This window comes from Lobosporangium transversale, assembly GCF_002105155.1.
Source record: "Lobosporangium transversale strain NRRL 3116 chromosome Unknown BCR41scaffold_4, whole genome shotgun sequence".
NCBI lineage: Eukaryota > Fungi > Mortierellomycota > Mortierellomycetes > Mortierellales > Mortierellaceae > Lobosporangium > Lobosporangium transversale.
This window is the reverse complement of record NW_019028982.1, coordinates 632,752-656,974: the sequence shown is the minus strand read 5'-3', so window position 1 is coordinate 656,974 and position 24,223 is coordinate 632,752. Positions and strand designations below refer to the sequence as shown.

The following is a 24,223-nucleotide window of genomic DNA, read 5'->3' as shown; positions in this document are numbered from 1 at the left end:
GCGCTCGCTTCCTTTCATTCTTCCTGTCATTCTTTTGTTCTTCAATTTTTTTTTTCTTTTATCGGCAGTACGATGTCAGTACTGTGCAGGTCGCAGACAAATGGTTGTAAGGATCAAGGCGTAACAACAAGAGTGTTATTCATTCAAGTAGATGAAGAAACTATTATGTCTAACGAGATAGTATAAATAACTGGTCATCCCTCCTCGTAGACAACAGACAATCAAGCAATCAACCAAATAATCAAGTAAAAGCAGTACTCAACTCTACAGCCGACTATTTCCCCAACAATGAAGCACTTTAGTTCGTTTTCCATCTTCCTTATTGCCACCTCAATCAATGTCGCTTTTTCACTTTTGAGTGACGCTGCGTACCATGGCCCTTTCCCCAAGGTTCCCAAGGATATGGGTACAATCCAACTCGGTGCTTTTATTTTCGACAATGCAGAGTTGTTAGACGTAAGTGCTGTAAAAAAAAATAGACTGAACTTACCTGTGTCTCTTTTTTTCTATTAACTATTCTAACCGCTCTTACAGATTACAGGCCCAATGGAGATTTTCGGTGCGCCTTTTAACAACCTTGACATCAAGATTAATTTTATCGGAACTTCTCTGAAGCCTGTCAAGACTGCACAAAGTGTGTTACTCACTCCCAAGTATACTCTCAGCAATGCACCCAAGATGGACTTGTTCTTTATCCCTGGAGGTAAAACAGATGTGATATCTTTTATTAGGTGTTAAAATATTTAAATGTCTATTTCCTTGTTTTTTCTAATTCAACACCCTTTGCCTCTTTGTCATAAAAAGGTCCCGGGATTATTCCTGTTATGAACTCTACAAAGATTATGCGGCAGGTCACTAAGCGTGTCAAGGAATCGACCTGGACAATGACTGTCTGTGTTGGATCTGCGGTGTTAGCCAAGACCGACCTCATGGATGGTTACAATATGACGTACGAGCCTATTGAAGGCGCCACTTTTTTTTTTTTTTTTTTTTTTTTACTAGCAGTCTAAATGAAGCTATAATACTAACCACCTTGAATGCCCTTCATCCATTATAAATAGTACCAATAAGATGGATTTCGAATGGGTCGTAAAAAATTCAGGTAGCTCTTTTTTCTTTTCCTGATTGATGTAGTGATTTGATTGGATAGTGTCCGATAGACGCCGTCCACTTGACTGACATGGGCTTCACTCTTTATACTATAGAAGATGCGAAGGTCAACTGGATTAAGCGAGCACGCTGGGTTCAAGATGGGAAATATGTCACCTCTTCAGGAGTATCTGCTGGTACAGTGGACAGGGGACTTAATTAAGCGATAGCTAGAACACAATCATTTGTACCTGAGTATTGGCATTATAATGTAAAGTGATGTTAACTGATATATGCTTTAATATCAATAATTAGGCATGGATGCTGCTCTCTACATACTCTCAGAGTTTACAAGCCTTGCGAATGCACAGAATGTTTCCAACTTTATTGAATACTCCTGGCATAAAGATGCGAATGACGATCCTTTTGCCGACCTGTACCCATATACTCGTTCTTGAAGTGGCCTTTGGCTAAATGATGGATCTGTGGAGGATGTTCATGTGCGAGAAGCGTAAGAGCCATATGTATATTTATAAAAAAAAAAAAAAAAAGAAAGATAGGGAATAACATTAACCTTTGCATGGATGAATAAAGCAACATAAGTGTCGTCTCCCTCCCCCTCGCGTAACTCCTCAATGGCAATCATGTCTCTTTAATGTGCTATATCGAGATTCGCTAGTCTACTTACTCTTTTTGCTTAATACAATTCCTTATGTTTTTTTTTTTTTTTTTTTTTTTGTTTATGCCTAGATGGGACTTGGCCTGTCAGCAGCTTCATTATAGAGCTGACTTAAGGCTCTTGTTCCGATGGACAATGGGTTATTATGAATAAATACGCAGTGAAATTGTTCATAAAAATGGATGAATTGACATCCGTAAAAGATGGCGCATATGATACAAATTAAACAAAAGAAAAGGAAGAAACGTTAACAAAGGGATGCCAAGTCTGCTCCCACTCTGCTCTTTTTCGAGAAGGATAAAACATATTCCAAAGCACGAACTTGAAGGAAAATGTATTAGCTTAAACTATTTTGTGTCATATTTGGCTCTATAATCATAAAAACCACTTTCGACAAGACTTTATTCAAAAGACACAAACATCCTTTCAATTTTAAGTCTAATGGTGCCTTATTTATTGATCTTTTCAGCCGTGAGGTCTGCATGAAATGACATGTGCAAAATTACATTTGCTGCACAAGCTGTATTTGAACTTATAGTCTTTGATCGATCTACTTGGCCCTGTTGGTGGTGTCAGCGATATCCCTTCTCTCAAAATCACTTCCTCTGAATCTGTTTCCACTGGGTCTTGATGATAATCCACTTGACTGGAGAAAGCCTTGGAGTTGGATGTCATTGGTGGCGTCGCTTCAATATACTGAGATGTCTCTTGTGTGACCAATGAAAGGGATTGCTCGTCTATAGCTCCTCGTTGCTTCAGGAGCTCTCTGTTGACTTCATCCAATCCAACTACATCTTGAATAACTGTGTTACGAGCATTAAGAGTTGTTTGTTTGGTGCTCCATTTCAAGTAATACTGATATTGATTGTTCTCCTGCACAATCTGCCACATCCGAATAAGGCCATCTGCACATCCTGTGACCAGAAAGTAGCCTCCTTCAAAGATATTCCATACAAACGCCTTAACAATCCCATCTTCAGATAAGATTTCAACCAAACGCTGGCCTGTCTCTGAGTCCCACACTTGTACCGATCCATTAGAACTAGATGAGGCAAAATACCTTCCATCAGGCGAATAAGATATCGCAACGATCTTATAGGTATTGCCTTCAAGCCTATGCAGCACTGCTCCCGATTCCAAATCAATCACTAAGATTTTATCACTTGGCCCAAAAGCCATCCATCGACTACATGGTGAAAATGCCGCTCTTCCTCTACAGCCTTCACTCTGCGCTATGTAACAGCGCTCACCTGTCTCTGCATTTAGTACTTGCAGACACATATCGAATTGGCAGGGGTAGATTACAATCTTTCGACTGTCAGGTGTGTATTCAAAAAAGTAGCTTTCTACTTCGAGCTTTACTGCATATTGAAGATTCCATGAATGAACAGTCCAGACTCTGAGAGTATCGTCTTCCGCGCTACACGAAGCGAGCTGACAACCATCAGGTGAAAATTCCGCATACAAAGGAAACACACCATTGCTCTGTAGAGTGTAGGAAAGCGTTCCTGTTTGTGTATCCCATATATTTATCTCTCCAGACTCATGAACAGAGGCAATTTGGTGGCCAATAGGTGAGAAATCAAACCACCAGAGGCCGTTGTCTTGGAGCTCCAAGGTGTGGGCGATTTGACCTGTTTGAACATTCCAAAGGTAGGCCCCTGACTTATATGAGGAAGCAAGCAACTGACCATCCGGTGAATACATAATTTCGCCTCTAATCATATTGCTGCTCTGTAAAGTATGGGTTGAGTATCCTGTCCGTACATCCCACAAGCGTACTGTAGCATCCTCAGTGATTGAAGCTATCTGCCTCCCATCTGGTGAGGCCCTAATGTTCCGGATCATTGCCAAATGGCCATGTGAGCCATGGTTAGATTGTTGTGGTCGAGTATCCCAAAAGCGTATCGTCTTATCCAAGCTTAAGGATACAATTTGCTGACTGTCTGGTGAATATGTCAAATACGTTATTACACGAGAGTGACCATAAAGTATATTTATGAGTTGCCCTGATATCGTGTTCCAAATCCATATTGTGTAGTCACTAACGCAAGCGACTATCTGTTCTTCGTTTGGTGAATACTTTAGGCGAGTGATCTGATCGGAAGGTCCTTCAAGAATATGGAGAGGTTTTCCTGTTTGCATATCCCATTGATATACTTTCTGATTGCTGATTGAAGCGAATCTTCCTTTAGGTGAATACTGGGTGCCTGCGATGAAGGATTCATGCTTCAAGTCGAGTTTTTTTTGAAGTGATGCAACATCCCACACTTGCAGGCGATAACTCTTTGCATTATGAACTATGAATTGCTGGCCATTAGGTGAATATAGAATTTCCAGAACAGCAGACTCATGATCCATCACCATCAACTGCTGCCCTGATATCGCATCCCACAGTCGGAATGTCTTGTCACGGCTACCAGTCGCGATATGAAGTCCATCAGGTGAATATGCCACAGACTCCACAGTATCAGTATGACCCTCCAATGTGTATTTGAGCAAGCCTGATTGGGTGTTCCACACCCACACTGACGACTCACTACCCACTGCAAGATGATCTCCGCTTGGCGAATACACTACACGGCCAGTTCTCTCTGTATGGTCTAACGAAATCAATCCTCCTGATATTGTATCCCAAACCGAAACTTTTTTTTCAGCAGTATGCCAGAAGGCGATATAGCGGCTGTCTGGCGAGTATAACAATACGTAGACAGTTGCATCGGTCCCCAGAGCTAGAAGCTTCTTCCGTGTTGATATGTCATACATGGCGATTGAATATTTATATGGCTCATCTGGTGCATTTATGATACCTGCAGCAACTGTCTTGCCATCAGATGAAGCTGCTCCAGCCAATATTTTGCCACCTATTTCCATCAGTGGCCATTCACCAAACTGCACACCTGCCATCTTTGCCCCACTCAAGTCTGCTTCACGAAGCCAACATTTCCTTAAGTTGACCCTCCTCAGATCTGCTCCCTGAAGCTGAGCATACTCAAAAATACCACGGCTGAGATCTGCTCCTGGAATCTGGATGCCTCGCAAATCTGTCCCGATGAATGGTTCGCCTGCTCGAACCAAGATTGTCATCGCATTGGCTGCTGCTATCCGCCACTTGCTATCGCTCTTTGAGAGCTCTACATATGTATACAGTTGCTGCTTGAATGCTGGCTCAAGGCAGACACGATCCTCCAGGAATTGAAGAATAGATGGCTCATCTACAAAGCTTCTCCATACCAAAGGTGATCTCTCATCAACTTTGGCTGGATCGACTTCCTGCTCGTCTTCACTGATCTTCATGCCCTCAAAACTATACATTGAGCTAACGCTCTGTCGACGAGAGGTTGAAGCTGTTGCCTTTCCTTCTCCATCCTTTGCAGAAGCGCTCATTGCTAGTTGTGGCTCAAAGATCGCACGTACAAGGCTGTACTCGAGAATAGATTTATGAATAAACCGATGCTGATTGCCTGTACGGTTCAAGGGAGAAGCATCGCGTAGTAAGTTCCTTCCATTCTCGTTGCTAAAGCACCTTTCTTTCCATGTGTTCTTGTCTTTGTATGATGAGTACTCCACGACTGGGTTGCCGTCCTGATGCTTATAGATCGCTGCAGCTAGCTCCGTAAGGTACTTGATCCCATTGTGTGCAAACCCTTCATCCAATAGTTTGTGAAACATTCTTTTATCTTCTGGCCTTAGTGTCTCGCCTAGTCGTTTCTTGCCTCGTTCGAGCCACTGTTCAACGAACTGGTCATACAGTATGACACGTTTGATCTTGGTGTTGGAGATGTCTTGATTTGGATCTACCATACGTGGTAGAACTTGTAGCGACATCGATAGCATGAATGGGTTCTTCACAAGGTCATGTAAGCCGGGTACTATTTTGAGAGCACGCCGGTAGTCCTCCGCATGCCACATTGGATCCATGGTATCGACATATTGCTCGATATAATCGTCGATCTGAGTCTCAGAGAATGGCATGATCACAGCCTCTTCAAGCAATCCAACATCCGCTTGGTGATTGCGATTCATAGGTTGGAAGCGATCTCGATAGTCCAATCCAAGGTACTCACTGCGACAGCTAATCACCATCTGGACCTTCCATTCTCCAGGCTGGTTCAACCGGTTGGCTACATACAAATTATTGGTCTGCATGCTCTCGTCATATCCATCGCATATCAGGATGAATGACCGATTCGTCTTCAGTTCTTTGATCTGTGGATCTGTAAAGCCATAGTCTCGCAACTGCTTCGCGACTAGCTGCTTTTCTGGCTTGTCGATGGCTGGAAGATTAATAAACAATGGGATCCGACCATCTCCCTTCTGGTATGCATCCCAGAGCGTGCGCTCCAAAGTGCGGTTGAATGTGGACTTGCCTACTCCTGAATCTCCTTGGACAAGTAGCACTTTCTGATTACTATTCAGAAACTGTTTCACCTTGTTCATCAGTAAGAATAACTTGTCATCCTTTGCTTGAGGGCTTGCTTTAGCATATTGTGGGATGTAGAACTCTTGGTCATTTCCAACCTCAATCCGGTGTTTTTTTAGTTGCCGTAGACTATCCTCGACATCAGGCCTCTTTTGCGCGCGGCCAAGTAAATGTGAAGCTGTAGATGGAGTAAGTGTGGAGATGAAGGAGTGTTGGATCATTGACTCCTGGAGGCATTTCTTATATAGTTCTCGTTTTTTGACGTCTCCATCCGTCTTAAGATCATTCAAGAGAGCAGCTATGGCTGAAAGTAAAAGCGGGAAAGAGGATGTATGTAACAAATGAGTTAATCACCATATGCAGGGTGCTGCCAGCGCTTTCATCAGCCATATATACAGAAAAGAATGAAGCACACACCTTGTAGGAAATCTGGTGATAATGAAGATAGCCTACTAAGGATGTGTATGATCCATTGTTTGACATGTTCATGGTCACTCCATTCTTGGTCATTCTTGTAGATCTCTCCTAGAAATGTGATGGCATCTTGTCGAGTATTTATGGTCCACCGTGTATCAGCCGCGATCCATCCTAGTCTCTGACATAATCCCCATTGGAATGCTGCTTCATTTCGACAGGGTGCTTCACACACAAGAGTCTTGAACTTAGTGAACTCGCCTCTCTGGAGTAGTGCATCAGCTCCACGCAGTGCTGGATACCATGCTGACTTGTGACTAAAGCTAAGTCCTTCTTCCATACACTGTCTAAATGTCGTCCCACCCTCATATAGTGAGGTTGCACCAGTGTATACTTTCAGACTCATATCAATGGCGCCTGTTACAGAAGGAAGTTCTTTCTGGATGTTGCTTATCTCATCCATGAAGACTTTCAGATCTAAGCTTTTGACTGCACCTAATGCTCCAAACACTCCTCGGAGTACTGCCGATGTCCGTCGAAGCATGGCTTGCACTGTTGATTCGTTGTCTGGAACATATTGTAGAGCTTGGAAGGCATAAGCTGCTTGATAGACTAAATATGGATCGGAGTTGGCTTTCAGCTCCTTGAGGTATATTGCAAGTGGTTCATGGAGTTGTTCGCGCTTTAGGCCTTTGACCTGGTTACTGACCATGGCATCAAGCACATCTGAGACAGCAGCAGATAGGCGACAGAGGTGATCATCAGATTGAGTATGTGTGCCTCGTAAGCGGGAACTGAGAGTATTGAGAGTTAAGACAAGATCATCCGAGTCGAGATAACCAGGAGGAGCATGCTGGATCAACTGAGCCAATCCTTCCAGTAAATGGGGCTTCAATATCATATTCCGGCCGATCCCATTAACCAAAGCCATAAGCAGTGTCCTGAACTGATCTTGATCAAGAGCTGGGGCCAGAGACACGACCTCAGCAATAGTCGCTTCGGTCTTGATCTCATCGCTGGCGAATAACCCAATTACATCCCAGGCAAGTTTATGCAGTCGCTTACACTCATCCTGATCGTTCGATAAGGCCTGGCGCCACTTCCTTTCATTTTCATTGAGATCATTTGGTAGAACAGGAATAGTAGGAAGTAGACTAAGGCAATATGTAAGCTGGTGGATATTATTCAGGTGAGCTCCAGGTTCTGGTAAGCTGTGCCTGACCATTGTTGGAGGTTCATCGTGATTGAATATATCCTTTGAGATAGTTGCAATGAATTGTGCTGGAACTGCCTCAGTTCTACTGCCACTTGTTCTGGTGCTTTCTTCCTCGCTACTGTTGGTATTGTTGCCACTGCCGCTGTTATCGCTGTTATTGTTGCTGCTTCCTTGGATGTATCCCCATTTCTCAGCTTTCCTATCATATCTGTGAACTTCACCTGAGTAGCCCAGATGCTCAAATAAGCGAGCAAGCTCATGGTAGGCTAAGGCGATACCTTGACGCAATGCCATGTCTCCATTCGAAGCTGAAGAAGCTGAAGACAATGAGGCGAGGGCCTTTCTCGCAGGCTGCTGAATTCGAGCCAGTACAGAGCCAGCATCGAGGCATAGTTCTGTCAATATGCCCTTGTCGTCGTTCATGGTGCGAGTGCCCTCCATATAGAAGTTGAAGAGTCTCAGAGCCTGTGTTGGCAAGAGTGCACTTCTTGCCGGAGTCTTTGTTGTGCCAAACATGGCTCGTTGTCTTTCTGTTCACTCCTTTGGATTGTGGTCTGTTCATTCCAAAGAAAGAAGGGTTGTTTTATTTGAGTGTTTGTTAGTAGCGTTGTTTATGGACGGCAATGTTCATTTTATTAGTCCTGAATGTGTGCTATCCCTTACTGGGTTTTGAGGGCTGACAAAAAAGAAAAAAATAAAAAAGTGTGACAGTGAGTGAGGAAAAAAAAGAAAGATGGAAAGATTTAGTAAGTGTCTTAGTTGGCTGCTGAGTACCAAAACAACAGTTATTAGAATGTATTGCACATGTAGACTAGTAGATTAGTTGATGGAGCCTTCTGAAGGCCATTGGCTGGAGATACATAAACAAACATGCGCTGGCACCAACACAATAAATGGGTATTTACAAATAAACATGCAGATTGCTTTGAGCAACATGCCCCGAAGTATTTATTGAAATCTGTGCAGTGGTGTAATATGTAAATTTCTCTTTTCAAACACGTATATAAAACCAATCCTGGGTTCCCTTCCACACGATTGCAAAAACTAGATTCTTTTTTTTTTTTTTTTTTTTTTTTTTCATCATCCTATCTATATCTATATATAAACCACGTTGAGGTTTTTACGATAATCAACCTTTTTTTATTTAGCAAAGACCCTTATTTTGTTCTCGTCACTTAAAATGATCCCGGCAAATTTCATAGAGCTTGCTACTGCTGGAGGCTAGCGAGCCTAGCAACCCCTTCTTTAAGCAGATCGGTCTTAGCACCCACGAGATCAAAAACCTTTTGGCCGCCCACGAAGAAAATGAAAGTTGGCCTAGGATAGTTTGGAGATGTCAATCATTAGGTGTAATACCACAAGGCGAGCAAACAGATAAATGATGTTATGAAGATGCATAATGACGATATCTGAAACAAAGATGAGAGAAACTTACATGGATCTTATTCCATATTCTTGAGCAATCTCAACTTGGTCATCCACGTCGACCTATTAAAGCAACAGTAGAATAGCAATAAAAAAATGTCAACTTCGCTTCCTCTATCGAATTCAAAGTTGATGTATAAATTATGAATTATTGCTAATGTCTTTTTTTTGATTTACCTTAACGAATTTGATATTGGGATACTCAACTACGAGTTTTTCAAACTCGGGACCGATTGCTTTGCATGGACCACACCAAGGCTATTGGATCGGCCGACACAGACACACAATGTAAAAGAAGAAAGCTATTCATCAACAACAACATAATTTCCCATCCAATCACAATATTAAAAAAAAAAAACATATTATGGATCTATTAAACAAGTCCTTACAGCAGTAAAGTAGGCAACGACCTGTTAATGAAGTAATAAATTAAGAACGAAAGAAACATACAATTTTTGAACAATTAGTTTTTGTATTGTTCAGCACTTTTTTTTATCATTTTATTAGAATAACTATTGTTGTTCATATAGACTTACATGTTTGGACTCTTTGAGAGTGTCATTAAAAGCTTGCAATTTGTCAGATTCTGCCATTGTGAATTGGAGATGTTTAATTGATGTTTGGGTTAGAAAAAAAAAGAATTAAATGGATTAAGGGATTGAAGAAGAAAAACCGTGTGACGCGAAGAACAAACCTCTTCTTCATCCCACGTGACATTAACCATCCTTGAACGAGCATAGACAGCCCTTTGCCCTTTGCCCTTCGGGAAAAACGATTTGAATTCTAGATTACCTAATCGCTTTTGTAAAAAAAAAAAGTAAAGATCAATGTTTATCTGTCGCATTGTTCCAATGAAGAAAACAAATAGGCAAGGGACCTTGTGCTTTATCTGCGCGTTCTGAATATTGTCGTGCTGGATTTTTTTTTTTTTTTTTTTTTTTTTTGATGCCTAGACGTGTTGTGAAGACAATGGCGCGTCGTCGCGTTTGCATAATTCCAGCAGGTAAAAATGATAGTTCACAAGTATTGAGAGAGCCATGTATAAAAGCAAATAGGATTCAAAAAACAAAAAAAAAAAGACCAAAGTTACTAACTACCATTTAGATTTTCAATCGAGATCACCTCAACACTCCAAATAGCCAACATCACATTCACTATGGCATGGCATTTATCAAGAAATTATCAACTTGACTGACACCGATGACGAAGGACTCTACAATGATCTCAAGGCTCAGAAAGCCGTATTGAACTGAGATAGCAGCTCTAATGAATGTGACCTTTATGCCTTCTTACATTTGTAAGATAATTCGTCTTGCTTATTAACATTGTTTGCAAAATACAATAGGTTAATGAGGTCGAAGCCGAGGGTAAAGACGACAACGATGTCGTCCTTCGAGATTCTGAGCACAAAGGTGGCTTTTCTAACACCTATGACTCATTATGAGGAGGCGTTTCGTGCCTTCTCGGGAGCAATGATGAGACAGACCCATAATACCATTGGACCCCTCCCAGCGATACTGCCATGAACTTTGTTTTGATACACTGGCAAGCCCGTTGACGGAAACAATACCAAGGTATAAAGATCTTAAATGACCTGCATCTATTCCTGGCTTCAATTCGACGACGATAAGCTGGAAAAAACCCTTAGTCATGCACCTGTGGACATGCATAAAGCCTCTTTTAATCAAGGCGGAAATGTCTTTGCCCTCAAAGATGAGGAACCAACTTTGAGAGAACTGCATCGTAAATGGAAGGGACACTCCTACTGCATATTTCAAGACAACAGCGGATACTGCTTAAAAGTTATCAACTACTGAGCATTACACATGTGTATAGTAGGTAATTGAAGGGTCATTCACATGCATTCAAGAACCGCCTGGAGGTAATGATCAAGTTTAATGACACGTACTAAATAGCACCTTGGGTTATTGCTGTTGATGTTGTTTATTTGAGTTTTTTTTTTTATTTTTTTATTTTTTTATTTTTTTATTTTTTTATTTTTTATTTTTTTATTTTTTTATTTTTTTATTTTTTTATTTTTTTATTTTTTTATTTTTTTATTTTTTTATTTTTTTATTTTTTTATTTTTTTATTTTTTTATTTTTTTATTTTTTTATTTTTTTTTACAGATATATTAGTCGTTACAGGAAATAGGCAAACCCTAGGCTCGTTCCCATCCCTCTTCACTTTATAAAGGTGACAGAAATTCCATTTCCTTTTTGAGTCACCTAAAGTGAAGGGGCTGGGAAAAAATCTTCGCTTATTAGCTGGTAGCTCAAAAAGGAAAAAAATTGTGCACTTGAAGGAATATTTTTCCGTATATGCACTCGATAAAGTGTTTTTTATAGGAAAAAGTACAGTTATTAACTTTATTCTGTGTATATACGGAGTAAATTTCCCTCAAGTGCACAATTTTTTTCCTTTTTGAGCTACCAGCTAATAAGCGAAGATTTTTTCCCAGCCCCTTCACTTTAGGTGACTCAAAAAGGAAATGGAATTTCTGTCACCTTTATAAAGTGAAGAGGGATGGGTACGAGCCTAGGCAAACCCCATTTCAAGAAACAAAGAGTGGTTCCAAAGCTGTCAACTGAGTACTACAAGCTCATAGAGGACTCTTTGGACCAATAGCCACCCTCGATATTCATGAAAGGGCGCAAGACCGTGGAGGATCGTGGCTGTTGTCGTAGTAGGAATGCAGCACGCCTTCTGCAGGCATCCGAGGAAGGCGGGATTGAAGTGTCCACTGGATGTGGTGTGATGATGAACGGTAGTATGAGGTATGCACTCATGTAACAAGTGGTATTAGAAGAGCATCACATACTCCATTATCCAACAAGAAGTGTTGTCAGAGTGTACGCTTTCTGGCACGATAAAGCCATTGCTGACAAACAAAATAGTCGCCTTGATCCTCTAGTTTAATTCCTCGGAGGAGCTTTTTTTTTTCTTATGTTTCAATCATAACCGCAATGGAGGAAAGAAGCAGTAAGTGGGCTCGAGATGATTCGTTTTATCCTCGGACGGTTGGCAAAATTCGATAACTGCTACAGGGAGCAGTGTGATACTACTGACACTGAGGAATGTCGTTATGTTGCGCTCCTGCAAAACCCAGCTCATCCTCCCAAAAAAAAATAAAAGAACTATGTCCCATACCTCATTGAGGTTCTTACTATGGTGAAGATTTTAACATCATATATTTTACAAAGATCTTTAATTTGTTCTCGTTACTTGTTACTTAATACGGTCCTAGCGTATTTTCGACCCGAAGTGCTGAGAGAGTGTGTCCTTAAGCTTCTTAGGATCAGCATTTGGGACTTCATTAAGCTTTTCGTCGTTCTTGTAGAAATGGATAGTTGGTCTAGGAGAGTTTGGAGATGTCAATCATTAGGTATGATATCACAAGGCGAGCAAAGAGATAAATGAAACAAAGACGAGAAAACATACACAGCGGTCACTCCAGCCCCTTGAGCAATCCCAGATTGCTCATCCACGTCGACCTATTAAAGCAGCAACAAAAGGGGAAAAAAATGTCACCTTCACTTCTATTGAATTCAAGGTTGATGTATGAATTATGAATTATTACTAATATCTTTTTTCTTTTATTATTTTGATATACCTGAAGGAAGATGACTTTGTGGTAAAGTGTGGAGCAATCTAGCATTTTGGAGCTCGGTTTTCCTCTGGTAAATTCAACAGCAATCTATCAATGAAGTAAGGATACAGTTTTTTTTTTTTTTTTTTTTTTGGACGATTAGCATTTTATATTATAGTCAACACTTTTTCTTTTTTATTTTATTAGTATAACCATAGCTATTCGTCTGGACTTACAAACCGTTCATAAGGCACAGAAAAAAAGCCCCTATACTCGGCCTCGTCTTTGATTACTGTGATTCGGCTCATTGTGAATTGGGTTGTTTGAATGATGAGTTTGGGCTAGAGAAGGATTAAAAAGACTCGGACGCGAACGCGAGCTTCTTTTTCAACACGTGATATTACTCACCCCCTGAGCGTGGCGAGTAAAAACAAATTTTGGATTGCCACTATGCGTTTGTTGGTGAAGGCAAAAATAGAAAGTGCTTACAGCAGCAAGATCTTTTTTTTTTGTACCTCACTTTGTACTTGTATAAATATATTATATCTTATGCATATGCACTGCGTCCTTTTTTTTTTCCGAGGATAAGCGATAAGATTATTGTACGTTTGGTAAATCTTTCGGATGGATGGGGAGGGGGGAATTATTCATGCTTATTAGATAAATTGGCCTTATTAACCTGTAGATGAGGGAAGATTTAAGGGAGAGTGATAAAAGAACAAGTGGTTAATGGATGCTTTTTCTTTTTTTTTTTTTTTTTTCCTTGTGGTCGTGAGTGCCTCAATGGGAATAGAAAATGTGGTATTCATTTATTTTCATGAGAATGCAGGTACAGGTTTCAATGTTTGCTCTCAAGCTCACGGTCCAAGATAAAAAAGACCAAGGAATGAAAAAATAAATATATCCAGAGAGAGATTATGCTGCACCAGCGGGTTAAATGAAGGCCAGATATAGGAGGATAGATAAGGTTGATGAGCGTGGAATACATGAACATGTATATCCAGATATAAATATTGCGAACAGGGTAACATTACACTATATATATGGTATATATATATTTATATAATATTTTCATGTCGATCTATTGATATTCATTCACCATAAGCCATTAATCAACGAGCCATTTTTGGGAAGAGGGGACACGCGACACTTTTTTTTTTTTTTTTTTTTTTTTTTTTTCATTCAAGCGGTCGAACATAATAACTCCAAATCAACAAAAAAAAAAAGAAAAGAGGGCTGCTACAAGGACAAGAAGAGAACAGCCATTTGTTTGGCAATGTTCGCATCGCCACAACATGTAAAAAAAAGTAAATAAAGAAATAATAAATACAGACAATAACTTGGAGTCCGTGGGTGGATTTTGATTCGTAGAGACAAATAAATGTGATAAAATTTAATTTAGCGCTCTCTCTTTTATCTGGAACACAGACTCACATTATTTTTAGGTTCACATTGAGTTTTTGTGTATTATTGAATCACTCTTTATTATTAACATTGCTCTATCTAATCTCACTTCTAGAACACACAGCACAAGAACAAAAGGAACAATAAAAAAAAAGACGCGATGGTCGCTGAGATCGTTGACAGTTGATGAAGGATGGTAACATCTTTATTTTCATTTTTCCTCTTCTTTCTTAATCTTTGATACCTTCTTATGGGAGCTGTAGCTCTCATTCGTCATCTATGATAGCCATCTGTAAAGGCAATACCAAAGTAAATAAAAAAAGGGTAATGGATGCACTTTGATCGATAGACTAGTACTGATCTCCTATTTTATTTTACGCTGAATCTCTTGATCCTTTGTGCTCTTAATACCAAGTGTTGCGCACTACCTTTTTTTGTTTTCGATATGATATCAGATCTGTCTGATTCGTGAGTGCATGAACCTTCTATTTCTTGAGCTTCAGCTTGCCTCACTATACTGTTTCAATATGCATCTATGTTTGAGTTCGCTTGCGCTTGTTTCTTTTCTTTTTGTAAAAAAAAAAAAAAAAAAAAAAAGCTGCCCTAATCAGACTTGATAGGATAAAGCGATGAGAGCGAGTGAAGTTGGGGAAAGGGTAAGGGTAAGGAGGAAACGGAAGATCCTTTTTTTTTTGACCTGGGTCATGTTAAAATGGGGCTTTGTAGCTCAAAATAAAATAAAAAAAAGGGCCGCATATGAAAGAACGAGAACAATGCATCTGCACTGACACAATCATGGGACAAGGATAAAAGGGAAACAAAAAAAAAAAGAAAGATCTGCTGGTAGATGTAATCAGCAAAAGCACACAGCCAAGGAATAGACATGATGTAGATTCAAAGCAATTTGCAGTGCCCAAGTACATGTACATACTATAGGTGTAGGTGTGAGAAATAAATTAAAGTAGTTATATTAAATTGATACAATAAACGCGTTCCTGTCCATTTGACTGATCCCCGGTCTAAAAATAAAAAGTCTAAATCATTGTCTTTGTCGGGCCTTTGTCATGTGTGAGACTTTACACTCAATGCAATCATTCACATCTTCCATAAAAAAAAAAAGGAGAATCAGCATAACTCGAGATATCTAATCTGTAATCTGGTATCTGCTGTCGAGTCTTTTTTTATTTTATTTTATTTTATTTTTTCCCTTGTGTCTCCTGCCGTTTTAGTACATTGCTATGCTATGTTTCACTAGTCTGCTAGTCTGCCATGCTTGTGCTTGTCAAGAAGCACGATGTACTATGTAAGAATTAAATGATATATACAGGGATTACTATCAGGATAAAAGTATATGTGTTTATATCAAAGCGATGATGTGGGCATGGCGAGAGCATGGACTGGAACAGGAACAGGAACAACCCAGACAACTTTTAAAAAAAAAAAGAGTTAAAAATACATTAAAAAAGGCTCTTGCGCCTGTCTGCTTGTCCTGCTTGTCATGTCTATCTTTTTCAAAGCTTTTGCACTGCAAATGAAAGAGAATAGTATATATACACATTTATATATAATATATACATATATATAATATATATTATTATTACAACTGAATATAATTAAACAGAGTTGATTGATTATTATTACTTATTTTAGCGTATTTTATTTTATACTTACCCTTGCAGTGAGTTATAAAAAAGTTTGTTCCTTACTTTTGAGTCTATAAAAGATCGTCTGTCTCCCCTCCTCCTCAACTCTTCATCATCACTTTCTTTGTTCTCATTGTCAACATCACTTCTCATTCACCACGTTATACCTCTCTCCTCCTTTCTCTTTTATACATTTCCATTCCTTTCTTTTCATTCCTCTTTCTAACTATTACCTAGTCTCAAAGTCTCCCAGTCTCAGTCTCACAATTTTTTGTGCAATTCTATCTTAAAACTACTACAACCACCACTATTACATCGCCATGATTGCCGCATCATCTCTCTCTATCCAGACCCCCAAGCACCAAGAGGCCGGTGCTCCCTCTGATGTCCGTCAACTCAAGGAACGTTACCAGGCTGCTGGACAGGGTCATCTCTTCACTTTCTACGATGATCTTTCTGCTGACCAACAACAGCAGTTGATCGATCAGCTCGAGGCTTTGAACGTAGAACGTGTCAACAGGATCCATCAGAAGGCTACTACCTGCCCTTCCCCTATGCTCAGCAACCAATCAGCACTTTTGGCTCCTTTGCCCGAAGAGTGCTTCGATTCCACCTTGGAGGCTTCCAAGGACAAGATCCACGAATGGGAGACCATCGGATTGAACCAAATTAGTCAAAACAAGGTCGCTGTCATCCTATTGGCTGGTGGTCAAGGCACTCGTCTTGGATCCTCTGCCCCCAAGGGATGTTATGATATTAACTTGCCCTCAAACAAGTCTCTTTTCCAGATCCAAGCCGAGCGTATTCTCAAGCTCCAACAATTGGCACAGAAGCAGCCCGGCGCTGCTGCTGAGGTTGTTATCCCTTGGTATGTCATGACTTCTGGTCCTACACGCCCTGCTACTGTTGCCTTCTTCCAGGAGAACAACTACTTTGGTCTATCTAGCTCCAACATCGTATTCTTTGAACAGGGTAAGTCTCTTTTTCTAAAATCAGTAAACAAAAAAAGCTTTGATATTCGGCAATCGGCAATCGGCAATCGACAATCATCATAATGACAACAATTATAATGTCATTTCCAGGGGGGAAGGAATACCAAAGAAGAGTATCCAGAAAGGGTAACAATGCCCAATTTACCCTCTAGACGGAGACGGGGATCGAAATATGAAAGAGGAGTGGGCTCTCTACTTTTGTCTTTCGCCTTGGTTTTCATTTAATTTTGGATTCTCACCAACAATCAGACCAGACTAGTGAACCTGGAATAGTAAGGAACACATTTATTTTCAGCGAGGCATCTTTTCACTACACCAGGAAGAGGAAATGCATAAGCAACAATGACATAAACAAGCAGAAATAGTTCAGCGGAAAGTCAGGCGAACAAAAAAAAAAATTGTATAGAGAGCATATTATAGAGATATTATCAGGACTGAGAGGAGATTCATTAGCAATCATCAATATACCCATGAAAAGTACGAATACGATGAGCTAAAATCAAGTCTTTTTTTAAAAAAAAATTAGGAACCCTCCCATGCTTGACATTCGACGGCAAGATCATGATGGAATCCAAATCTCAGATTGCCGTGGCCCCTGATGGCAACGGAGGCGTGTATGCTGCTCTCCGTGGCACAGGTGTGTTGACAAACATGGCGGAGCGCAAGATCGAGTACCTCCATGCTTACTGTGTCGACAACTGCCTGGTCCGTGTTGCTGACCCTGTCTTTATCGGCTACTGTGTTCAAAAGAATGCCGACTGTGGTGCAAAGGTCGTTCGTAAGAATGCTCCTGACGAGCCTGTCGGTGTTGTCTGCCTTAGAAATAAGGCTTTCAATGTAGTCGAGTATTCTGAGATTGATGAGGAGGTTGCCCATGCCATCAATCCCAAGAATGGTCAGCTTGCCTTCGGTGCTGGTAACATTGCCAACCACTTTTACACAATCGACTTTTTGAACAGGGTCGAGTCATTCGAATGCGATCTGGAATACCACATTGCCCGCAAAAAGATCAAGACCCTTGATATGCACACCGGAGAGGTCATTGCACCCAAGCAGGTCAATGGAATGAAGCTCGAGATGTTTGTCTTTGATGTCTTCCCCTTCACAGAGAGAATGGCCGTCTTTGAGGTCGACCGTCGCGAAGAGTTCTCGCCCTTAAAGAATGCTCCTGGTACTGGACAGGACTGCCCCGAGACCTCTCGTCGTGATATTCTTCAACAGCATGTGCGCTTTATTGAGGCAGCAGGTGGCAAGATCATTGTCGGAGAGAGTGATGAGCAACTCGAGGGTGCTCCCACACTGGAGCTGTCACCCCTTGTTACCTATTCTGGTGAAGGTCTTGCTGAGATCGTTGCTGGCAAGTCCATCAAGACACCCATCAGGATCGATTCTTTGGAAGAACTCAAGAGCGTTGCTTTTTAAGTCTTTGTTTTATTCTCTTTTTTCTGTATCTTTGTTCTCCTAATAACTTTCATTCTTTTTACAAATGAGTGCATTTTTTTTCTTAACAAAATTTGTAGATAGAGCACCGACACTGGTTGCACTTCTTTTTTTTTGCCTTTTGTTTTTTTTTTTTGGTCACTCCTCTTTCCTTCACAGTGTCATATACCCTAAAGCAGACGACTTTGTAGTCTGTTCTCCGTTTCTATCACCCTTCCTTTTCTTCGTCATAAATAGGAGAAGAGTTTATACTGACAAAAGAAAAATAATAATAACGATGATAATTATAATAAAAAAAAAGAAAAAGTCAGGCTGATATATGAAGTGTAATTAAGCTTGCTTTGCTGCTGCACTCTAATTGGCTGGTTTTTTACTGGTTATTCTGTCCTGTTCCATCATTCTTTTTTTTTTGGCCAAAAAGACTTTCCTAAAGTTCCATCTCTTTATTATTACTCCATCGTCTTCTCTTCTCCGTCTTCTTCAGTCAAGCAACACATAGGAAAAAAACAAGATAAATAAAATAAATAAAGGATCAGATCGGTTATCAACGATATTCAGGAGATAAAAACATAAAAGACAATGCTTGATTTTTTCACTATCACCACCAGAGGAGGACTTGTCCTATGGTCAAAAGCATATAGTGCCTCATCAACATCACCCATCAATCATTTGATTCAAGAAGTACTCATCGAAGAGCGTTCATCCACTCAAATCTATTACAAGGACAATTATGCACTCAAATGGACATTTGTCAATGACCTTGACCTCATCTTTATTGTAAGTCTAAGCTTATTCATAAGGTACTTTTATTTTATTCTTATTTTTTTTTTTAACAATTCTCTTTTTTTTTTTTTTTTTTTTTTAAAAAAAAAAAAAAAAAAAACAGGCCGTTTATCCAAAGACTCTTGGATTGACTTATATCGACACATTGCTCAAAGTTGTCAGTACACAATTCAGTGATTTATACGGTGCAAAGATATTGCGTAAAAGCAATGGTGGCATTCCGCAGCTCAAGGATTGGGATTTACAATTCGAAGCTTTGTTACAGACTGTTGAAGATCAGGATGCTTCCGTAAGTTTTTTTTATTGTTTTCTTGATTTTTCATACTTTTTTTTTTTTTTTTTTTTTCCTCCTTTGTATCAATCATTTTGACCATTGATTTTTTTTTTTCTCCTTCTTCTTTAAATAGTCAAAAAAAGCTAAACAGCCACGCAAATTTGAGGAAACAGTGGGGTATGCAAATACATTGGCTTTTGCTAAATCCAAGCCAGGTAAAAATGCCGGAGTACCTTTTCTATAAGCTTTTAAATATGGAAAAGCTATATTTGAGATGATTAACACTTCTTTTATCCTTTCCGTTTCTCTTCTTCTAATGTTAATACTTACAATATATAGATGAGATAGGATCCAAATCACCTCTACTAGATGAAGACGAGTTCCGTAGAAATGTAGAATTGCTTAAAAAGAAGACAGCGTCACCTAGGATGGGCGGTCGGAAGGGCAAAGGAGCTAAATCACCTGTTACATCACCTGTTATTGGATCAGATGATTCGCCGAAAAAGAAGGTCAAGGAAGGAAGAAAATGGGATGGCAAGATCTCAGCTAAAGATGCAAAGAGTTTGGATTATAGTAATTCAGATATATCTGAAGTTGTTAAAACGGATCGCTTGGTAATTATTTTTTTTTTTACCTTATGTATTTATATTTAAATATGTATTGCCGAGTCTAACAAAAAAATTTTTTTTTTTTTTTTTTTTTTAACTATAGGTTGATCAAAGTGGAATGGGTCAGCACAGCAAAGATGGTACCTACAGCGTTGCAGATTTGGAGGCAAGCGATGATGCTGAGGACAGTTACAGCTCAGATGATTCAGATGGCGGTTATACAAAGATTTCGGGACGATCCCTTCAAGCTAAAAAGCCTGTTGCTTCAAATGGACTGTTGTCGTTTTTCAAAAATATGACAGGACAAAAAGAGATGACAGAAGAAAGTCTGGAGCCTATTATGAGAAAGATGAAGGAGCATTTGATTAATAAAAATGTTGCTGCCGACATTGCTCAACATTTATGTGATTCTATTGCTAAAGGACTTGTTGGGCAGACACTGGGCAGCTTCAAGAGTAAGAACAATAAAAAAGGAGACAATGTATTTCTTTTATTTCCTTTTTATTTTATTTTGAGCATTTCGCTGAATTATTCTCCTAATCTTATATCATTTACTGTCAACTAGGTGTACAGGCACATGTGAAGCAGAACATGGAGTTGGCATTAAAACGAATTTTGACACCAAAAACCTCTGTCGATTTACTACGCGATATTGCACAAGCACAAGCAGAGAAAAGACCTTATACAATTGTCTTTATTGGTGTCAATGGTGTGGGGAAATCCACCAACTTATCCAAGACCGCCTTTTGGCTATTACAAAACAATATGAAGGTTTTGATTGCAGCCTGTGATACTTTCCGTTCTGGAGCTGTGGAGCAGCTTCGAGTTCATGTTCGGAATTTGAAAGCATTAGAACAGAACGCGGTCGTGGATCTGTATGAAAAGGGATATGGAAAGGATTCTGCAACGATTGCAAAGGAGGCTATTTCGTCTGCCAAGACAACAGGACATGATGTGGTTCTGATTGATACAGCTGGACGTATGCAAGATAATGATCCTTTGATGCGAGCTCTTGCCAAGGTAAGACAACATAAGTGCAAGATTATGTTTTTTATTTGATTCATTTTTTGCTTTGTAAAATAACACCCTAACGGATATATTACTGTTATCTTTATATGGAACATAATTAGCTGGTGACAGTAAATAATCCAGATAAGATCATCTTTGTAGGCGAGGCATTGGTGGGTAACGAAGCAGTGGATCAATTGACGAAATTTAATGCAGCGCTGAAAGACTTTTCAGGAATGGCGAATCCACGTCATATTGATGGTATGATCTTGACAAAGTTTGACACGATTGATGATAAAGTCGGAGCTGCATTATCAATGACATACACAACAGGGCAGCCAATTTTGTTTGTGGGAACTGGCCAAACCTACACTGATCTAAAGAACATGAAAGTCAGCCATGTTGTTGCATCACTTCTTCGGGAATAAAAAAAAATATAATCTTTATCTTTTCCATCTCAAGTTCTCAAGCACTGCGCTACACTACTGCATAATTTTTCTTTCTTTTTTTTGTGCAATACAATAAGCAAAAAGTATTTACCTCAATAATTTCATAATAAACAGAAAGACAGTGATACAGAGGGACAGAGAAACAGAGAGGAATATTATTTAAAAATACAATAGCGGTCAATCTTTTTCAAATCATTAAAAAGAGATCTAATAAAAAAATATGTCTAATTATTTTTGTTTTCTTGGTGCATGGAGGTTCAGCCATTGTGAAGCAGCTTCCAGATCTGATTTCTCCATCTCGAGTGCTTTGATACACCATTCAATCGAATATTTGGCTTGCAGATCCTGATGTAACAACTCTGCCATGACTTTTTTCCGAGTCGCACCCTCATCCACACATAACCAAGTCTTGCCACCTTGAATATAACTTGTAGTAGAAGCACCCACTTTAGCCTCTTTCAAGATCCCCATCAATTCAGTCGCTGCCGTGGTCGCATCTAATCCTTGACCTCTAAAACTTGCACAGTATTCATTCCGACACCACGAGTTCCCACAACCAGTCATCAATTGTGAATGATATTTTCTAGCAAGCCTTTGAACCAGTTTTTGATTCTTGGGATCTTCGGTCGGGATCCAGAAGGGCCCAAAACACAGTTGGCAGAGACCCAAGATATTGTTGCTACCACCACTGGCAGTACCGGCACCAGCATTACCACCGCCAGAAGATTTGATGCGAAGACAATTTTGATTGGAGCACAGCTGAGGAGCTGGTTGGTTCTGTCGTTGGAATTCATGATTTTGAGCATGGACTTGAACATCCTTGAGAGAGACCATGGCTGAACATTTTTGACATTGAATCGTTCGATCTCCACAATAGGATTCATGAGAGTGTAGACCTCGGATCATATCTCGAGCATTAGACGCTAAAGAGCCCTGTTGGACCAATGTATGACAATAACGACAAATGATAAATCGATCTTGACATTCGGTTCGTCGATGAAGTGCAAGCTCTGGAAGGGATGGAGTTTCGAATCGTTGACACGTGCATTGATACCAGCCATGATAGATTTCCATATGCTTCTTCTTTTCTGAAATATGTCCATACTTTTTTTTTTTTTTTTTTTTTTTTTTTTTTTAATAATAATAATAAAAAAGAAATAGAAAAAAGTTATTTAGATTTAATGAAATATATGACGATAATAAATGCCCTTCACGATTCTTTCTTTATCATGTTCATATAAATAATGAATATGCATTACCTTATCACAATGATCACAGTGAAAATGATTGGGAAGTTCATCCTTCTTCATGACCTGGCCACATCGATCACATTTAGCATTGTTACGAAGGCAAAAGTTGGTGTGCAACATTATTGTCCGTTCTGGAATCCATGATCCACAGTTGGTACATTCTTGGTACCCTGGCGCATCCTTATTGGGGATCTCTTGCTGTTGTTGTACATTTGTTGTTGCTCCTGAGGACGACGACGCTGATAAAGATTCACCATCATAATACCGTACTACAATACTATAGCGAACAATTCCTTTTACTGTTTCTGCCGTTGCCATTGCTGAGCTAGAAGATGCTTCTGAAGTCAAAGAAGAAGTAGAAGAGGCTCGCCCATAAAGACCAATGTGTATAAGTTGTGATCCGTCTTCTTGCTTCCTCGAGTATTCTTGATCGCTAGCAGGGATGGTGATGACTCGTGGATTCAATGATTCAAAATTGGCCCAGATGTGGTCCTCTAGAGACACGGGTGCTTTTGTTGAAACCACCACATCTAAATCCTCTGTATCTACTGACACTGCTGTTGTTGTTGGCGGTACTACATTTACTGTGATCTGGATACCAGAGTTACGGTTCGGAATATCAATCGACCAACATTGGTAACTATCCACGACTACTTCTCCATGACTTTCAAAACCGATCTTTAAAGATCGATCCCTACTTGAATTCATCATGTGGGACAAACTTGTTGACATCCCATTCGTCTGAGTTATTTTCCCATTTTGTATCACAGAATTCTGCTGCTGTTGATGTTGATGTTGCTGTTGCATATCTGTCTCCAATGGCTCAATATCGACTTCCAAATCTGTATCGGTGATACAAACAGCTTGTCCTGCAGAATGTTCAGGTTTCAAATCCCCTACCAAGAACTCAAACTCCTTGTTCCCTTGTTGAACTTTCAAGATCTCTCCCTTTGTCAGTGTTGTATAATGAGATCTTAAAGAGGCTTCCAATAGAGCTCTTAAATCTAAAACTTCTGAAAAGAAATCGGTTGTCAGGGGTCGAAATTTAGCCCAAGTTCCCTTTGGTAACAGGAGATATTTGATCATAACTTGATCCCCTTCAGACACTGATAAGGAATTCATCATCCAGAGAGGTAAATGAACTTGATTATCCAAGGCAGAGAACTCTCGAACGCCTCCATGGGTTAATAATCGATTCGCAGGGTTACGGATCTGAAAAGTGAGCGGGGATGGCAAGTCCTGTTTCTTGCTTATGTTATTGTTATTATAGTAGCTGGGAGGATTCTCCCAGGAAGTAGGGTCATAGGTTGAATCGGTTTGGTCTGATGGATAAGAAGAAGGTGCAGAGGCATGGGCTTGTATGATAGATTCGAGAGCTGTTTGTGGGAGGATAATCTTGTCACCTTGAGAGAACGTTGTAGCTGTCCCAACGAGGAATGTGCTGGACCAAGAGAATGACATTGCCTCACTTGTGTGTATGTATTTGAATGTTTGAATGAATGAAAATGCTTTTTTTGGGAGGTGATGTAGGAGGAAA

At 39.8% G+C, this 24,223-nt stretch overlaps 8 protein-coding genes across 8 annotated transcripts; 5 read left to right on the top strand and 3 right to left on the bottom strand.

Annotated features, from left to right (window-relative positions):
• Nucleotides 1-288: 288 nt before the first annotated feature.
• On the top strand, nucleotides 289-1,547 carry BCR41DRAFT_392686 (class I glutamine amidotransferase-like protein; the record flags this gene model as incomplete). Its single annotated transcript, XM_022028482.1, has 6 exons — nucleotides 289-456; nucleotides 535-703; nucleotides 805-949; nucleotides 1,062-1,102; nucleotides 1,206-1,286; nucleotides 1,405-1,547. The coding sequence occupies 6 exons, from the start codon at nucleotides 289-291 to the stop codon at nucleotides 1,545-1,547; spliced, it is 747 nt and encodes a 248-aa protein (XP_021885087.1).
• Nucleotides 1,548-9,029: 7,482 nt separating this feature from the next.
• BCR41DRAFT_419153 (thioredoxin-like protein) lies at nucleotides 9,030-9,877 on the bottom strand (the record flags this gene model as incomplete). The annotated part of the gene is made up of 5 exons (XM_022029713.1): nucleotides 9,783-9,877; nucleotides 9,636-9,656; nucleotides 9,424-9,504; nucleotides 9,257-9,309; nucleotides 9,030-9,138 (listed from the first exon to the last, which is right to left on the bottom strand). The coding sequence occupies exons 1-5, from the start codon at nucleotides 9,837-9,839 to the stop codon at nucleotides 9,030-9,032; spliced, it is 321 nt and encodes a 106-aa protein (XP_021885086.1). The 5' UTR covers nucleotides 9,840-9,877.
• A 338-nt stretch (nucleotides 9,878-10,215) lies between these two features.
• On the top strand, nucleotides 10,216-10,690 carry BCR41DRAFT_392683 (hypothetical protein; the record flags this gene model as incomplete). Its single annotated transcript, XM_022028481.1, has 3 exons — nucleotides 10,216-10,269; nucleotides 10,386-10,487; nucleotides 10,592-10,690. 3 exons carry the CDS (start codon nucleotides 10,216-10,218, stop codon nucleotides 10,688-10,690), a joined length of 255 nt encoding a protein of 84 aa, XP_021885085.1.
• A 145-nt stretch (nucleotides 10,691-10,835) lies between these two features.
• BCR41DRAFT_367708 (hypothetical protein) lies at nucleotides 10,836-11,440 on the top strand (the record flags this gene model as incomplete). Its single annotated transcript, XM_022026327.1, has 3 exons — nucleotides 10,836-11,048; nucleotides 11,086-11,128; nucleotides 11,376-11,440. 3 exons carry the CDS (start codon nucleotides 10,836-10,838, stop codon nucleotides 11,438-11,440), a joined length of 321 nt encoding a protein of 106 aa, XP_021885084.1.
• Nucleotides 11,441-12,489: 1,049 nt separating this feature from the next.
• On the bottom strand, nucleotides 12,490-13,143 carry BCR41DRAFT_392682 (hypothetical protein; the record flags this gene model as incomplete). The annotated part of the gene is made up of 4 exons (XM_022028480.1): nucleotides 12,490-12,601; nucleotides 12,688-12,740; nucleotides 12,860-12,943; nucleotides 13,072-13,143. The coding sequence occupies 4 exons, from the start codon at nucleotides 13,141-13,143 to the stop codon at nucleotides 12,490-12,492; spliced, it is 321 nt and encodes a 106-aa protein (XP_021885083.1).
• A 2,812-nt stretch (nucleotides 13,144-15,955) lies between these two features.
• BCR41DRAFT_346686 (nucleotide-diphospho-sugar transferase) lies at nucleotides 15,956-18,454 on the top strand. The gene is made up of 2 exons (XM_022022947.1): nucleotides 15,956-16,854; nucleotides 17,401-18,454. The coding sequence occupies exons 1-2, from the start codon at nucleotides 16,203-16,205 to the stop codon at nucleotides 18,294-18,296; spliced, it is 1,548 nt and encodes a 515-aa protein (XP_021885082.1). The 5' UTR covers nucleotides 15,956-16,202; the 3' UTR covers nucleotides 18,297-18,454.
• A 439-nt stretch (nucleotides 18,455-18,893) lies between these two features.
• BCR41DRAFT_299905 (SRP54-type protein) lies at nucleotides 18,894-21,415 on the top strand (the record flags this gene model as incomplete). Its single annotated transcript, XM_022020544.1, has 7 exons — nucleotides 18,894-19,091; nucleotides 19,201-19,390; nucleotides 19,515-19,586; nucleotides 19,720-19,985; nucleotides 20,083-20,434; nucleotides 20,545-20,999; nucleotides 21,110-21,415. The coding sequence occupies 7 exons, from the start codon at nucleotides 18,894-18,896 to the stop codon at nucleotides 21,413-21,415; spliced, it is 1,839 nt and encodes a 612-aa protein (XP_021885081.1).
• Nucleotides 21,416-21,664: 249 nt separating this feature from the next.
• BCR41DRAFT_392679 (ubiquitin fusion degradation protein UFD1-domain-containing protein) lies at nucleotides 21,665-24,147 on the bottom strand (the record flags this gene model as incomplete). Its single annotated transcript, XM_022028479.1, has 2 exons — nucleotides 21,665-22,369; nucleotides 22,696-24,147. 2 exons carry the CDS (start codon nucleotides 24,145-24,147, stop codon nucleotides 21,665-21,667), a joined length of 2,157 nt encoding a protein of 718 aa, XP_021885080.1.
• Between the last annotated feature and the right edge of the window lie 76 nt (nucleotides 24,148-24,223).

Excerpts from the sequence above, each read along its gene's own strand:
- BCR41DRAFT_346686 (XM_022022947.1), top strand. The coding sequence starts at position 16,203 with ATGATTGCCGCATCATCTCTCTCTATCCAGACCCCCAAGCACCAAGAG. Across the intron at positions 16,855-17,400 it reads CATCGTATTCTTTGAACAGG|GAACCCTCCCATGCTTGACA; the intron begins GTAAGTCTCTTT and ends AAAAAAAATTAG.